The following is a 16,359-nucleotide window of genomic DNA, read 5'->3' as shown; positions in this document are numbered from 1 at the left end:
ACAGACTGGCGTCCTGCCAAGGGTTTCCCCCGCTTTTTGACTTAAGAAACTGGGATCAATTTATTTATTTTTTATTTACTTTCAACATGCACATATTCAAAGCATTCATGTCGTGTTAAAATTACACTTCCGGCCGCTAGATGGCAGCAGACATAGCATCCGCAGCGTGGACATCCTCGCGCTGACTGAGGACGAGAGGATACAGTGGCGGTTTTTAGAGTTGATGTTTGGACATATTTTGGTTTGAAAAACAAATTAAAGCAGTTAGGACTTCGTCAAGAGTCATGTGGTCTGTAAACTCTGGTGATGACTGAGGACGAGAGGATACAGTGACTCCAGCTGCTTTTAAAGCTGATGTTTGGACATATTTTGGTTTGAAAACAAATGAAAGCAGTTACAACTGAGGACGAGAGGATACAGTGACTCCAGCTGCTTTTAAAGCTGATGTTTGGACATATTTTGGTTTGAAAACAAATGAAAGCAGTTACAACTGAGGACGAGAGGATACAGTGACTCCAGCTGCTTTTAAAGCTGATGTTTGGACATATTCTGGTTTGAAAACAAATGAAAGTAGTTACAACTGAGGACGAGAGGATACAGTCGACTCAAGCATCTTTTAAAGCTGATGTTTGGACATATTTTGGTTTGAAAACAAATGAAAGCAGTTACAACTGAGGACGAGAGGATACAGTGAGTCCAGCAGCTTTTAAAGCTGATGTTTGGACATATTTTGGTTTGAAAACAAATTAAAGCAGTTACGACTGAGGACGAGAGGATACAGTGAGTCCAGCAGCTTTTAAAGCTGATGTTTGGACATATTTTGGTTTGAAAACAAATGAAAGCAGTTACAACTGAGGACGAGAGGATACAGTGAGTCCAGCAGCTTTTAAAGCTGATGTTTGGACATATTTTGGTTTGAAAACAAATGAAAGCAGTTACGACTTCTTCAAGAGTCATGTGGTCTGTAAATTCTACAACACCAGAGTCAAGTACTCGACAATACTACAAATATATCCTTGTTACTACAGTATATTTTGCTCCCTGATTTGACTAACTCACGTAACTTTGTGTAATAGTGTATTAAAAAGTGTGAAATCTACATTAGTTCAGCTATAATTAAAAACAAAAAAGAGGCTCCAATCTTGACACAGACAAACAAAAGTACTTGAATGAACATTTTATTCCACAACACTATAAACCATTGATTTAAAAAACGACACTTGCTTCACAAGTGTTTAGTTGGGAAACCAACACCTCTTCGTTCAACAAACCGTCGCTCTAGTGCACATGACGTCACGCTCACATCCGGGTGCGTGCGGAACTATCCCGTCATCGAGACGGCGAGTAAATTAAATCTGCCTCGAGGACGCCCCCTGGTGGACGCTCGTCAATAAATCTCTCCATCATAAATACTCTTAAACGTCCTTTCTCTCTCCTCTAAACTGGCCAGGCACCATAAATAAAGACATCTTCACACATTAAACTACCATCTTCTTCCCGTCATTACTACAGTGCAAAACATTCAGAAAGTAAATCACACGATAATCATAACAAGATGCTTCTCAACGACATCTACGACAATCCAGCACCGACCTCCTCGTCCACTGAGCCACTGGTGGGTAGAAAAAATCCTGACGGTTCAACATTCCTGAGAAACACGCACCTCGCTTCTCTGGGGTTTTGGTGAAGCTTTGATATGAAGGTGAAACTTTTGTTTTGAACATCTTAGAGTAAAAAAAAAAAGAAGTAAATCGGTGTCATCAGAATATTGAATGATTGAATTTAACATCACAATTATTTAAACAAAATATACATTTCTAAGCAATAAATAAATTAATAAGTAATTTAATTCAATAATTTGTGAATTGAAATATTTATTTTCATTACTTATATATTGAAAGGTTAATTATCTTTAATAATTGCATTTAAAAAATGTCAATACTTTTACAGTTATTAGATGTTAGTACAACAATTCAAAAAATATATATTTAAAACTGAATATTTTTTAATTTGTAGTCTTTTAAATCAAATAAAAAGATGTTATATGCAATTAAACATACTACCGCTAGATGACAGTGGTCATTCTGTCTTTCGCGATGACTAAGGACGAGAGGATACAGTTTTCCTATCACGGTATTTGTCAGAACTGTATTAACTTTTTTTCTTTATTTTTCCAAATCATATTTTGTTTCTGAAACCACAACATGTCCAAACATTCAGCTTTAAAAGCTGCTGGAGTCGACCGTATCCTCTCGTCCTCAGTCATCCCCAGGAAAAGACAGACTGGCGTCCTGTCCAGGGTGTCCCCCGCCTCTTGTCTAAAGAAACTGTGATAATTTAATTTTAAAAAGGGTTCAATGGATATTTTTTACATTTTGTTAGTCCAACAATTCAAAAATAAATATTTTAAACCGAATATTTTTTTTATTCGTATTCTTTTAAATTCAATATAAAGATGTTTATGTGTATAACGGTTCCTCCAGACAACACTTAAAGAAGTACCGAGCTAGTCCATTGAACTTTCAGCCAATCACGCGACGGGCAGGTGATCATGTGACCTTTTGTTCGGCAGAACTATTATTTTTAAATTGAATTCAAAGGCTACAAATATCAAAATATTGAATTTGGGGATTATTGCAATTACAATATCAAACTCTATGTGTAGATACAAAAAAATACATTTTTAAAAATCAATAATTACAGTTTTCAACATTCTAATATACATATAATTTAATTAGATTATTCCACAAAAACAAATGATTTAATTCAATAATAAAAAAAAACGCTTAAAAAACAACAACTTTTCAATTAAAAAGATGCAACATTTTAACTGTTAATCTCAATAATTCAATATTCTGACGAACCGTCATAGGTTTGGCACGACGACGAGAGAAAATCAATAATCAATAAATCAATAAAAGATGTCATCATCTGGCAGTGGTGAGGTGGCGGCCAAGGCAACACTTCCCAAAAAAAGAAAACAAAAAAAAACGACAAAAGTGCTCGAGTGATCAATGGTTGTCACCTATAGTGGTTAACGTGTGTTCACGCTGTACAATATGTCGGGTCGACGATCACATGCATAATAAGGAAACAGAAAGAAGATGAGGTTCGGAGACGCAGGAGGAGGAAGTCATGACGGCGACGTGCAGTTACTGTCCGGCGGGTGAGAGGCGCGGGCCAGGGAGAAAGCGGGTCCGGTCCAGGCCCGGTGGACCAGCATCAGGCCCAGCGCCAGGGCCCAGGTGCGGACCGGGGACAGGAAGAAGGCCATGAGGCCGTAGGTCTCCCAGAGGGAGTAGCAGGAGTAGACCTGCCAGGAGAGCAGCAGCAGCATGAGCAGGTGGACGGCCACGGGCCGCCAGCGCCGGGCCGGCCGCAGGAAGTGGGACCGGAAGGTGTTCCCGCGCCAGCGCTGGTGGAGGCTCCAGCAGAGGTAAGAGGTGAGCGGCATGTTGAAGAACAGCAGCTGGAGGAGAGCGTTCAGAGCCGGGGTCAGTCGGACGCGTCAACACCCCGAGAGGAGAGAACCCCGGGCGACCAATCACAGCCAAGATTCACCCGGGCACAGGGGTCAAGAGGTCAACGGTCTTGTCAGCGGATCATTAGTGGAAGAGTTCAAACCTTTTAACCTTTTATTGTATTTTATATCACATTTAATATCAAGTTATTGTGTTTTTTTCCTCCAAATATGTTTTATATTCACTTTTAATTCTCACAAAAATGGCAAAATAAAAAGAAACAAAGTCCTAAAACAAAAACCCAATAGTCTTATTAAGAGGAATTAGTCATAGAAATGAATACAAATTAAAAGTGTTGGTTTCCTCATGATATTTGACCTCATGGCCGCAGGGATGAGTTCAAAGAGTGGGAGTGAGACAAAGAGTGTATTGTAGTAGGAAAAATGAGTCAAAAGTCATTTGTTTAAAGTTTAAGGTCAAACTGGGCAGTTTTGAGTAAAAAGAAAATCCCAGACACTGTTAGAAAAACAAACAAAAAACCTGTGAAAAGGTTTAAAAGTATCATCACCGCTTGCTTTTGTGAGTCATTTTAAACTCTTCTTACCAGGTTATAAACTTAATTAAATAATTAAACTGCATTATTTTTTGCCCACTTATTAAAAAGAGGGTTTATTTGCGACACAAACGATCACTGTGTCCGATAAATAATAAATACACCTTTGATCCATGATTTGTTGTGAAGAAAGCACAAAAGTTTGTGTGTACTTGTACTTCAAAAAGTACTTTACAAAAGTAAAACAGTTTAAAGTATGTTTTGTCCAAACAAGCTACTAATCTTTAAAACAATATGAAAGATTTGTTGACCACTGTAGAGCTTGTCCAAGTGCATCATGGGAGTTATAAAAGACCTCTAACTCGGAGACATATGTCCAGATAAATAAACGCTTTATTATTATTTGTCTGTGAATGATTTTCGATCATCTAGCGCTCTGATCCAGAGCAGGGTTGCAGGCACCGATCCAAGCTGTGTGGCTTGCCAACCCCCCCCCCCCCACCCCAGCCCCCACACACAACAAACACACACACACACGACCCCCCCCACCCCTTAATCCTCCGGTGACCCACTATCAAACATGTGATTTAACATGTGATGGAAATCGCAGCCGATGTCGACTCTGCGTTATAAATAAAGTTATTTACAAACCGTCGTACCTGACTGACGCCGACGACGTACGTGAGACTTCCTTCCAGGAAGTGTCCGTCGATGAAGACGCCGAAGGCGAAACACGCCCCCCGGTGCCCGTCGATCACCTCGCCCACGAACCACGGGCCTGGAGACACAAAATGGCGTTTTAAAACTATTTGGTTCCACTTCACGGGTCGAGACCGACTCACCGAAGGCCGTGCACAGGTTGAAGAGCAGCAGCGAGTAGAAGAAAATGTCTATTTTGCTGAAGAGATGGAGAGACATGAAGGCCTGAGAGAACATTCCTGAGAAGAGAAGCAGAAGAATGTAAACAAACAGAGCGGCTGCACTTCCTGGGACTTTTGTTTAAATTTAGGATACAGTCACGTGTTTTATAAAAGTAGATCAGTTTCAACTTTTATTGGAATGATGTTGTTTTTTGAAGAATCTTTTTCTTCAATAATTCTATTAAAATTTGCTTTATCAAAGGTTGAATTGTTTTATTTTTTACTAATTGTATTAAAAAAATTGATCCAAACTTGAAGCCAATCATGCAACGCACTGGCGATCATGTGACCTAAAATAATATATAAATGTAAGAATATTGAAATATAATATTAAAAAATATATATTCTTCATTAGAATCAAAGTCTGTGTGAAAAATAAAAAAGTTTGATTATAATAAAATATTTTCAAACATACACTATTGAATTAAATGATTAAATAAAAGCAAATTCAACCTTTTCATAAATAAAGTATTGAATTAAATGATTAAATAAAAACAAATCCAACCTTTTCATGTATACATTATTTAATTAAATGATTAAATAAAAACAAATCCAACCTTTTCAAATATAAACTACTGAATTAAATGATTAAATAAAAACAAATCCAACCTTTTCATATAGAAATTATTGAATTAAATAATTACATTTTAAAAATCCAACATTTAAATATAGAAATTATTGAATTAAATGATTAAATAAAAACAAATCCAACCTTTTCATATATAAACAATTGAATTAAATGATTAAATAAAAACAAATTCAACCTTTTCAAATATTAACTACTGAATTAAATGATTAAATAAAAACAAATTCAACCTTTTCAAATATAAACTACTGAATTAAATGATTAAATAAAAACAAATCCAACCTTTTCATATAAAAAACAATTGAATTAAATGATTAAATAAAAACAAATTCAACCTTTTCAAATATAAACTACTGAATTAAATGATTAAATAAAAACAAATCCAACCTTTTCATATAGAAATTATTGAATTAAATAATTACATTTTAAAAATCCAACATTTAAATATAGAAATTATTGCATTAAATGATTGAATTGAAAACAAATCCAACCTTTGCATATAGAAATTATTGAATTTAAAAAAAATTAAAATTTAAAAATCCAACATTTTAATATAGAAATTATTGAATTAAATGATTGAATTAAAAAAAATTAAAACGTTTTAGTTAAGAAAGTGTAGAATTTAATTATTTAATGAAAACAATTCAACATTTTCAAATATACATTTTTGAATCTAAATTTAAAACAATAATTCTGACAGCTCTGACATCCTCACCTCTACAGGAAGGAACCTGCATGACTCTGAAGGCCATCAGAACCCCCACATTGAGCAGGACGATGAACAAGAAGGCCACTCTGCCCAGGACGTAGTGATCCGTGAGGAGGATGAAGGACTGGAAGAAGCTGAAGCTCGGCGTCACGTCCTGCTCCAGAGTGAAGCGTCGCTCCTGCAGCGCCGAGCGTCCGGCGGCGTCCTGAGAGTCACAAGGACATCGTGAGTCTGGAGGAGTTACACCGACACCAGCGCCGCACCCACCTCCACTTTCACCCGGATCGTGTGGAGCCCGGCGAGGTAGAGGGAGGGGTCCCACGGCTGCACGAACAGGGGGCCTCCAGCAGAGTGGGCGTGTCCTAGATGTTGGCCGTCGATGGACACGTGCACCGCCGTGATGGGAGACTCTGAGAACGCCAAGACTCTGCCAACGAAAACAATACACGGGTCAGTCAAGAACAGAACCTTTAAGTGTTGACTTAAGGGTCTTAAATAGGTCGTGGACCTCTATTGTTCTCATCAGTGTGTGTTTGTACAAAACTCTTTTCATTGATATATTGAAATTGATCTTAAGCCCCGCCCACTGAAACCACACCCACTCTGCTGTGATTGGTCCAAAAGTGAGGTTAGTCACTGCGTGTCATCAATCCCGGAAGTCTACACCTCCAAGGGACTCGTTGTATAAACAAAGCGGGCGTGATCACAGCTGGCTGGAGGAGGAGTGAAGTTGTTATTATGTCATAATGGACTCTCGTAACCTCTCGTTCGCCCAGATTTCAGACGAACTTTATAAAGTAATAAGTTGAAAACATGGCCTTGATGAGGGATCTTGGAGAGGAAGAACATTTACTACATGTCAGGAGAGTTGGAGTTTCACATTTGTTTCCCTTTAAGGCCTTATTCTAAAAACCTATAAAAAAAACTTTGAGAAGCTTTTAAAAGGTTAAAAAACGTTATTTGTCGTGTTGGGATTTTTGCCATCATCTTATTACCTCTGCCAAGGAGACTGTATTTGTATTCAACGTTTGCAAAACAATGTAAGACAACTAAAAATATTCTTAAACATATTTAAATGACATTTCTTTTGTTAAAAATAAAACTGGGATTTCAACTTTGATTTACATTTTTAATGCAGTTACATCTAGATATAGAACGATTTTAACCCTTGTGTTGTCTCTGGGTCAAGGTGACCCGGTAGCCCCTTAAACGAATGCGTTGTGCGTACCTCTTGACCCAGAGACAACACAAGGGATACCACAAGCACATTTGTTTTGGGGCCTTTTGGGTCACCGAGACCCAGAGATTACTCAAGTCATTAACTTGTATGGCTCCTCACCGCTGCTGCTCACATGTCCATCTCAGTTTTTAACTAGCTACAAAAAATAATGTTGACAAAATGTTGATTATATGCAGAGTTTTATTAGGCTATTGCTCTCCTTGGGGGAGGTATGTGCCGTCCAAGTGCTTTTCTAGCTTCTCTTCTAGCTTAAGACTGTAGATCTCCACATGCTACGCAATCAGACATGAACGCAGAACAAACCTAATGTGTGTAGATTTCTTCATCCGACTCAGAGGTTCGACTCCGGGATGCAGGTACTGCGCATCTTTTGGGTTGGTGATGAGAACCACTGGCCACTGCTCGAACGTGACGTCGGTGAAGCTCAGCAGGTCGTGGTCGAAGGCAAGAATCCTGTACCTGAACACAAGTGTGTAAGATTTATTTTTTTAAACACGTAATAATGCCACAAAAACTAAAAAAAAAAACCTGCGGTTGTCCATCCAGTCGCCGAGCTCCAGCTCCAGGGTCCCTGCCGGGTGTCGACTGTGGAGGACCGGCATCAGGCCCCCCAGGGTGTGCAGGTGCCCACAGAGGTAGGCGACCGCCGATCTGGAGACAGACAGAGTTTGTGGTGAACAACATATTGACGAAAATGAAAAAACAAACAAAAAACTTTCCCATGATGTACGACATACTAACAAATCTGAAGTGCTGCTTTCACTGAGAGGGGCTGAGCCAAAGCTCACGATATGAATCGACACGAAATATTTCGATACATCATTTTCAGAACTGTTTTGAGGGATTCTGGATTTTAGTGAAATCTTATGATTGTTTAACTGTCTTTTGGTTTATTTAATAAAACTGAAAGCCAAAATATGTCCAAACATCGGCTGAAGTCGACTGTATCCTCTCGTCCTCAGTGATCGGAAGGATCTCTCCTTATTTCCTTGTTCCTTTAGCTGCGGAAGACGTAGTGACTGCTGCCATCTAGTGGCCGTAAGTTTAATTGCAACACAACAATTAAAAAGAAAAAAAACGGCAAAAATATTTGCATGTTAATTATAATTTTAAACTTTTTTTTTTTTTTTTACACACACTTCATTGAAGTGTAAACCATAAAATAACTATAATAAAATAAAAATATTTGAAACCCCCTCACCCTCCCAATAATAAAATTGAATAAAAATGTAAACTGTTTATTTAAAATAAATGAATGTATACAGTGCTGTTAAATATTAATACAGTAAAGTAAAAAAAAAGATATATATATTGGTGTATCCATGTTTTCTCACACCCCCAAAGCGCGATGTTGTAAAACAGGTTTTTGCAGAGTTTAAATAAAAACCCAGCAGCAGGAGAGTATCTGAGGTCTGGTTCTTCTTCTTACCTCATCACCTCCCGGATGCCCGGCGTAGGAGAGACGATGGTCGAGGTGGTGTAGTGACCGAACCAGATCGACTGGTTGCTTGTCAAGCTCTCAGTTCTTAACGTGTCCAACTGATCAATCTGAGTCTGTGGGGAAAAAATGGAGAAATAAAAATGTATGTATCCTTTAAATGAAAGGTAAGATTAACTCAAACATATCTCATATCAAACACATCTAATATTAGACAAACCTTGAGAAACATAAAAATTGAGATTTGATTTCAATACCAACACAATTACAGAGACAGCAAAAGTTTTTAAAACCCCTTGAAAGAACTAAAGTTGGCATTTTTGGGAGGAAGATTTGCATCAGTTTTTGGTGGGAAAAAAACTGTCCTTTTCCACCACTTGATATACAACAATATGTTGAATTTTTAAATTCATTTTTAGTTATATTTTATTTTTAATATAGTTGTGTTATGGTTTATTTTTCAATAAAGTGTGCATTAAATAAAACAATTAAACATCCGGCCGCTAGATGGCATTGCGGCCTCCACAGCTACACAATGAAATCCAGGGAAATCTTAGCGATGGCTGAGGACGAGAGGATACAGTGACTCCAGCAGCTTTTAAAGCTGATGTTTGGACATATTTTGGTTTGAAAACAAATGAAAGCAGTTACGATTTCAACAAGAGTCATTTCTGTAAATTCTGCAACACCAGAGTCAAATACTCGACAATACTACAAATATATCCTTGTTACTACATTATCACAGTATATCAAAATCATTGTATTGTTGCCTCTGTTGCAACAGATTTAACAATACACACCTCTATTCACCACCACTAAAGAGTGGAGCACACCACCATCTGTTAAATAACCTTCTGTTTGGATTAATAACCTCAACTTGAAAAAACGTAGTTTGTTTGGTGAATAAACATTTAAATAAGATTTTTTTTTTTTTTAATCGCATGGTCCAAATATGGTTAAGTGACGGAGAGAAAGTGGCCCACTGGCCTCGCGTTTGTTTCAGGAAACAGCTCATAAAATAACTGTGTTTGAAAGGAAATTTATTTAAAAAAATATATATATATATATATATATATATATATATATATATGTAGTTTTAGTAAATTGAAAAGAAGCCGAAGACATTTTATAAAAAAAAGTCCAGCCTGATAAAAAAAGGCTTCAAAACAGAACACGACGTCCATTACATCAAGACCCACGTCTGGGATCGTCTCCAAGGCAGATGGATGTAATTTATCAGAAACAGTTGGGACACACCTTCATATCTGTTCCATGTTGCTTCAACCAGAAGAAAAAAAACTGGTTAATTAAACAGTTAAAGCTGTTTTCCATTCAGTCAGACCTGCTATTGCGCAACAGTTGTCCACGTCATCCATGAACATTCAGGAGACAATGAAGTATTTTTGTCGATGAATCCGTTTAACTAACTCTCAGTAATTCAACTTTTTCCTGATCGTTCACAACCTTTGACCCGGAGTCAACACGCAAAAGGTCGACATTTTGAAGCTTTATCTAATCATAAAAAGTCAAACACAATAATCAGAGGACAGTGAGAAGCGGAAGGTTTAATGAATAACTACATACAGCGGTTATAGCTCTGCTTATACATTCATGAGCACCTCATGGAAGTGAGTTTTGAGGTGCGTTCACATGCATTTCATCGTCTATGCAGATGATAGAATGATCTACTTTGGACGTTAAAGTGTATTTTTCTGAAATGGCTCTTTAATTAAGTGTTCTAACTGATTCACATCACATGCTTGGACAGACGTCAACACACAAAACAACTTCTCAAAGCAAGGCAACAATACAATATATAGTGATACTGTAGTAACAAGTATATATTCGTAGTATTGTCCAGTACTTGACTCTGGTATTGTAGTATTTACAGACCACATGACTCCTGACGAAGTCGTAACTGCTTTCATTTGTTTTCAAACCAAAATATGTCCAAAAGAGGGACCACTGTATCCTCTCGTCCTCAGTCATAGATCTCAAGCGGTGTCTCAAATTGCGCACTTCTCTAAATGCACTGCTTTACAGTACACTGTAAGACAATGCACTTACGATAGGCTAGTACTGTCTCAAATCAAAACTCAGAGGAAATGACTCGACAGTTTCTTCTTCTTCTTCTACTACTTTTTAACACTGGTTGAAACCAGAAGTTGGAACACTATCGTAGACACTTGACAGCACTTTTCTCCAAATTAAACAAGTTATTAAGTTGTGTTTAATTGTGTTATTATTGTTGTCGTGTTCTTTTGTGGTCAAATCATTGTTTTATCGAGACATTTACGTCGGTATCTGCTCAGAAGACACGTCGTCAGTGATGTAGCTTCCGTTTGGCGTCATCTAAGATGGCTGCCGTTATGGCGGGAAAGTATCAGTCGATCCACACTCAATTTTCTGTCCTTTTGAACGCACTTGTGCACTCCAAATATTAAGTGCAGAAGTGCGTAGTTTATCAGTTTATTGTTCCTTTAGCTGCGGGGGAGTCGACTGTATCCTCTCGTTCTCAGTGATCGCAGGGATCTCTCTGCATTTCCTTGTTCCATTAGCTAAAGATGACGACTGCTGCCATCTAGTGGCCTGAAGTTTAATTGCAACACGAGAATGAACAGACGCTGTGAATATTTGTTATATGTATGTTAAATGTACATTTAAAAAAAATCAAATTATTTTATTCTACACAACTTTATTGAAATATAAACCATATAATAGCTATTGGTAAAAAAAAATTAAATTTGTAACAGTACATGAAAAAAAGAAAGCCCTCCTGTTCGGACACTAGGGGCCGCCAAAAACGTTGTTTTCAATCTCAAACATTGCCTCTTCCAAAAAGAATTATAGAAAAAGATCCATTTCTCACCTGATTCAGAATCCCGAAGAAGTTGTAGGGACGTTTGGGTCCCGGCGTCAGAGTGGCGTCCGCACACACGAAGGAGTAGTTGCCGAAGGGAGTTTTGTGTACGTAGTGGAAGGAGCCGATTTTCTGATTAACTGAATATTTTCTGATGACAAACGAAAGCCGTTCGTTAGCAACACCGACATGTTTATACGGTGAATAAGTGACGCTTTCCTGTCTTCAGTATTACACAGATAAGTAGTTTCCTCACCGAGGCTTCAGAGAAACAAACAAACTGCATTAGAGACTCATTCAGATCTATTCTGGTCGAAGTAACTCAACAACTTCTCATGTTTCAAACGAGTTTTCTTCTGTAGCTTCGGCTTGAACTGAAAGTCATGAGGATATTAACACGTCAATGTCTTGATACTCACTTGTAGTAGTTGTTCACACTGTCCAGTGACATGATGTTGAAGGCGTCTGGTGGAAAGAAGAAGTTAAAAGAATAAGATCTCAAGTCAATAACGGGCGTCGAACTGAGAACCAGCAGAAGCAATTATAGGTTTGTTTAATGGCAGTTGTGTGGCAAAGATCTTGTTTCTCATCCAACAGACGGTGTCTGGTTACAGAGGAGATGAAATCGATTCCCGTTAGAATCTTAACGCAGCTCCTCGAGAATATAGTCCTCACCGTGATTCCCTCGGATGTCGATCCAGCGGGTCCGCTCCATCACCCGAGACCTCTTCAGGATGTTGTGGTAGGCCTGCCACTCCACCTCGTGCTGCAGGGAGCCCACCTTGCTCTCCGTCTTGGCGTCCGTGAGATCCCCTGCTCGGACACAAGTCACCATGAGAAGGGCTTGAAAAGATCTCCGCGGCGATGTTTACTGTGGGGTCGTTGACTTTTTATTTGGCAAGAAATATATATATATATAAACTTTTAAAAACACATTTACAACTGATTTCCCTTCATTATTACGTGAAATAAACTTTCTATAACACACTAAAGGTCTATTTAGTGTACAAAAATATATCACTACTTATGATTTAGTTTTTCTATTACTATTTTAAAGTTAACTTTTTAAACGTTATGTCTTTCATAAAAATACATTCATTCATTTACTGCATGGAATACTCTCAACCATGAGGTAGTACTCTTGGCAATTGTGTACAGTTGGGTGTTGGATTTAAATTCTTACTATTGGTAAAGATACTATTGGTAAAAAAAATCTTTATTGTCATTTTTTGCACATTTTAACAATGATTTTAACTTGATTTGCTTCTTTTTTTATATTTCTTAAAGCATATATATCGGAGGTTTAAAAAAATACACATTGTTCATTTATAACAAATATTTAAAACTCTTTTGAATTTAAAAATACGTATAATATATATACGATATCCGAAGATGCTTCATGTGACACACATCATTGAACAACAAATAAAACACATTTAAACAACATATATATTTTCATACTTTTAAAGGAACTGATAAGAGGAACTGAAATTTAAACGCGAGTCATCATAAGGTAAACTATCCTTCAGTAAAAATTGAATTATTCTTAACTCTCATATAAAGAAATATGGCCTGAAAATGTCTTAGGGAAATGGGATGGATTTATTTCTGGACTCTACTCATTTGAAAACAAGTGTTTCTGTCCATGATATAGCATTTTTAAAGACTTTTTTTGTGGTTTAAGTCAAGTGTTCTTGAGGTTTAACTGGTGTTTGTACCTGTGGCGAGCACCAGAGCAGGCTTTATCACCTCAACAGTGTCCGTACAGAACTTTTCAAAGTCTGGGATCCTTCTGGGGTCACGGAAGCGGCTGATGTGGATGTCGGACACCTTTCAAAACAAACACAATCACACTCAGAAAAAGATTTTTAAAAAGTATTAAATATACATAAACATTATTTTAAGATAAACAATAGTACAAATGAATAATGATAATAAACAATAATAAAATAAATACAATAATACATAATAATATTTAAAAATTAATAAATGAAAAATGTATCAACAACAATAAAAAGAAGTACAACTGCACACACTACTAAAGTAAAAAAGAATATATATATATATATTTATTTATAAAATACATGTTTCTGAAATAAACATTATGTCAAGATAAACAATAGGACAAAGGAATAATAATAAACAATAATACAAGAAATACAATAATACATAATTATATTTAAAAATTAATAAATGAAAAATGTATCAACAACAATAAAAAGAAGTACAACTGCACACACTACTAAAGTAAAAAAGAATATATATATATATATATTTATAAAATACATGTTTCTGACATAAACATTATGTCAAGATAAACAATAGGACAAATGAATAATAATAAACAATAATATAAGAAATACAATAATACATAATAATATTTAAAAATTAATAAATGAAAAATGTATCAACAACAATAATAATAAGTACAAGTGCACACACTACTAAAGTAAAAAATATATATTTTACTTTTAAAATACATGTTTCTGACATAAACATTATGTCAAGATAAACAATAGGAAAAATGAATAATAATAAACAATAATATAAGAAATACAATAATAATATAAAAAAATAATAATAATAAAATATATATCGACAACAATAATAAGAAGTACAAGTGCACACACTACTAAAGTAAAATAATATATTTTAGTACATGTTTCTGACACACTCTAATGTTGTCTTTGGGCTGTTTTTGTTACACATTTTAAGAACATTTGATCCTGTGATTTCTTTTTGTACCAGTAGTAGAGTATCAATCAATACTGAGTATTAATCCAGTAAATTAAAGTTATTACATTAACTAAAAAAAAGAAGAGTATAATGACACTTATGAACACTTTAGTTATTTCATTCACATTTATTTAATTGAAATAACTATTTAATTTGTATATTCACACTTTAATGTACAAGTTACTTGTTTTACTCTCTTATATTTTGATTTATTAGTTTAATTTCTTTTTTTTGTATTTAATACGTTTTGCAAAACACGTGTTTTTTTCTCTGGACCAGAGATCAGGAGCAAAGTCCGACTTCAACCTGCTGTGTTGCACCTTTATGGTCAGTGACCCACTTCTGTGTCCGGTGACCCCTTTCAGGCAGTCAGTCGAGGACAATAGATACAACAAAAAGTAGAATCAAACTAAACACACAATAGATTCCGGGTGAGATGTTTAGGACTTTCTACAGACAGACTTCTCTCACCTGGATGAACCAGAACATGTTGTTTAACTCGCCGGAGGGAAATGGAGGACCAGGACCAGGACCGGGACCGGGGTTCTCCTCGCCCGGGTCCGGGTGTCGGAGGCTCCGCTTCGGGTGCCAGGCGGTGTCGTAGAAGTCCAGCACCCAGGAGGTGATGCACGCCAGGACCAGCCCGACCAGGACCAGCGCCCCGAACAGCTTCAGCATCCTCCGGCGGGGGGGCGACGAGGGGAGGCTGGACGCCGCCGTTTGTCTCTCGGGGGGGAAGAAGACGCTTCAGTACCGGAGAGTCGACGTGTCGTCAGCGAGACATTCTCCACGGAGCTGCATGTCGAGGTAAGGAGGGGGGGAGTCAGGCGGACATCCTGCCGCAGGAGACGCGAGGAGGAGTGGGCTTCATTCAGGCTGACACCGGGGGAGGAGGAGGAGGAGGAGGTGGGGGGGCGGCGGAGGAGGGATGCTAGCTAAGCTAGCAGCTAGCAGCTAGCTAAGCTAGGCGGCTCGGGACCTGCGGCGCGCGGTGTGACGTCATCGGCATGTGACGAGAGGACGATCGCAACAAAAAGCGTGTTTTGAGTTGTTTCGGTTTGTGTGATCGTTATTAGACATTATTATAACACGATCGAATTAACACGTTTGTCTTGTGTAACATTAATGTGTAAAACGGGGGTTTATTTAACAATTAAACGAGTACAAAATATTAAATGAACATGAATTTTTTGTCTATAACTCTAAAAAAGATACATATTACTGAAAATAATTCCAAATCTTAGTCAACATGAGGGTGAATTTAAAAATCTAAATGTTAATTAATCCCTTTTATATGTGTTTTTAATTGTCATGGGAAAATGGGATGCACTGAATCCAAACGCATATAAGTTATGAAGGACGATACATATAAATATACTTAATATATATATACTTATGTATAAATAAATGTATAAATACGTTTCAAAATGTATAAATGTATAAATAAATGTTTGTATAAATATCAATATATCAAAATGTCAAAATGTCAAAATAAGATCTGATTTAACTTTATCAAAGAATGGAGCTATGTTTTCATATAAATACACATTTTGTCATTTATACGTTTATTTATACATTTATTTATACTTAGTAATAGTCATTTATCGTCCTTCATAATACGTTTCACAGTCACGTCCTCACAATGTGGTCATGGAACCACAGGTGTCACGCAGAATGGTTCATGTGATAACATCTCAAAAACACATGTGATCAAGCACAAGGTCAAAGTGTATGTATTGCTGAAACCAACAGACAATTGTGACTCTTCCTCTATTTTTTCCTTATTTGTGTAGTCGCAGCAGTTCACAAAAAAAAGATTAAACATACATAAACATTATATTAAGATAAACAATAGC

At 36.9% G+C, this 16,359-nt stretch overlaps 1 protein-coding gene across 1 annotated transcript; it reads right to left on the bottom strand.

Annotated features, from left to right (window-relative positions):
- Positions 1–1,170: 1,170 nt before the first annotated feature.
- tmem62 (transmembrane protein 62) lies at positions 1,171–15,409 on the bottom strand. The gene is made up of 13 exons (XM_087779306.1): positions 14,975–15,409; positions 13,486–13,597; positions 12,443–12,580; positions 12,187–12,232; positions 11,777–11,918; positions 8,899–9,023; positions 7,998–8,120; positions 7,773–7,928; positions 6,497–6,656; positions 6,236–6,434; positions 4,857–4,952; positions 4,674–4,792; positions 1,171–3,469 (listed from the first exon to the last, which is right to left on the bottom strand). The coding sequence occupies exons 1-13, from the start codon at positions 15,179–15,181 to the stop codon at positions 3,134–3,136; spliced, it is 1,959 nt and encodes a 652-aa protein (XP_087635432.1). The 5' UTR covers positions 15,182–15,409; the 3' UTR covers positions 1,171–3,133.
- Between the last annotated feature and the right edge of the window lie 950 nt (positions 15,410–16,359).

Source organism: Callionymus lyra, chromosome 18 (assembly GCF_982586985.1).
Source record: "Callionymus lyra chromosome 18, fCalLyr1.hap1.1, whole genome shotgun sequence".
Lineage (NCBI taxonomy): Eukaryota > Metazoa > Chordata > Actinopteri > Syngnathiformes > Callionymidae > Callionymus > Callionymus lyra.
The sequence above is the reverse complement of the archived record's forward strand: the minus strand, read 5'-3'. Positions and strand labels throughout refer to the sequence as shown.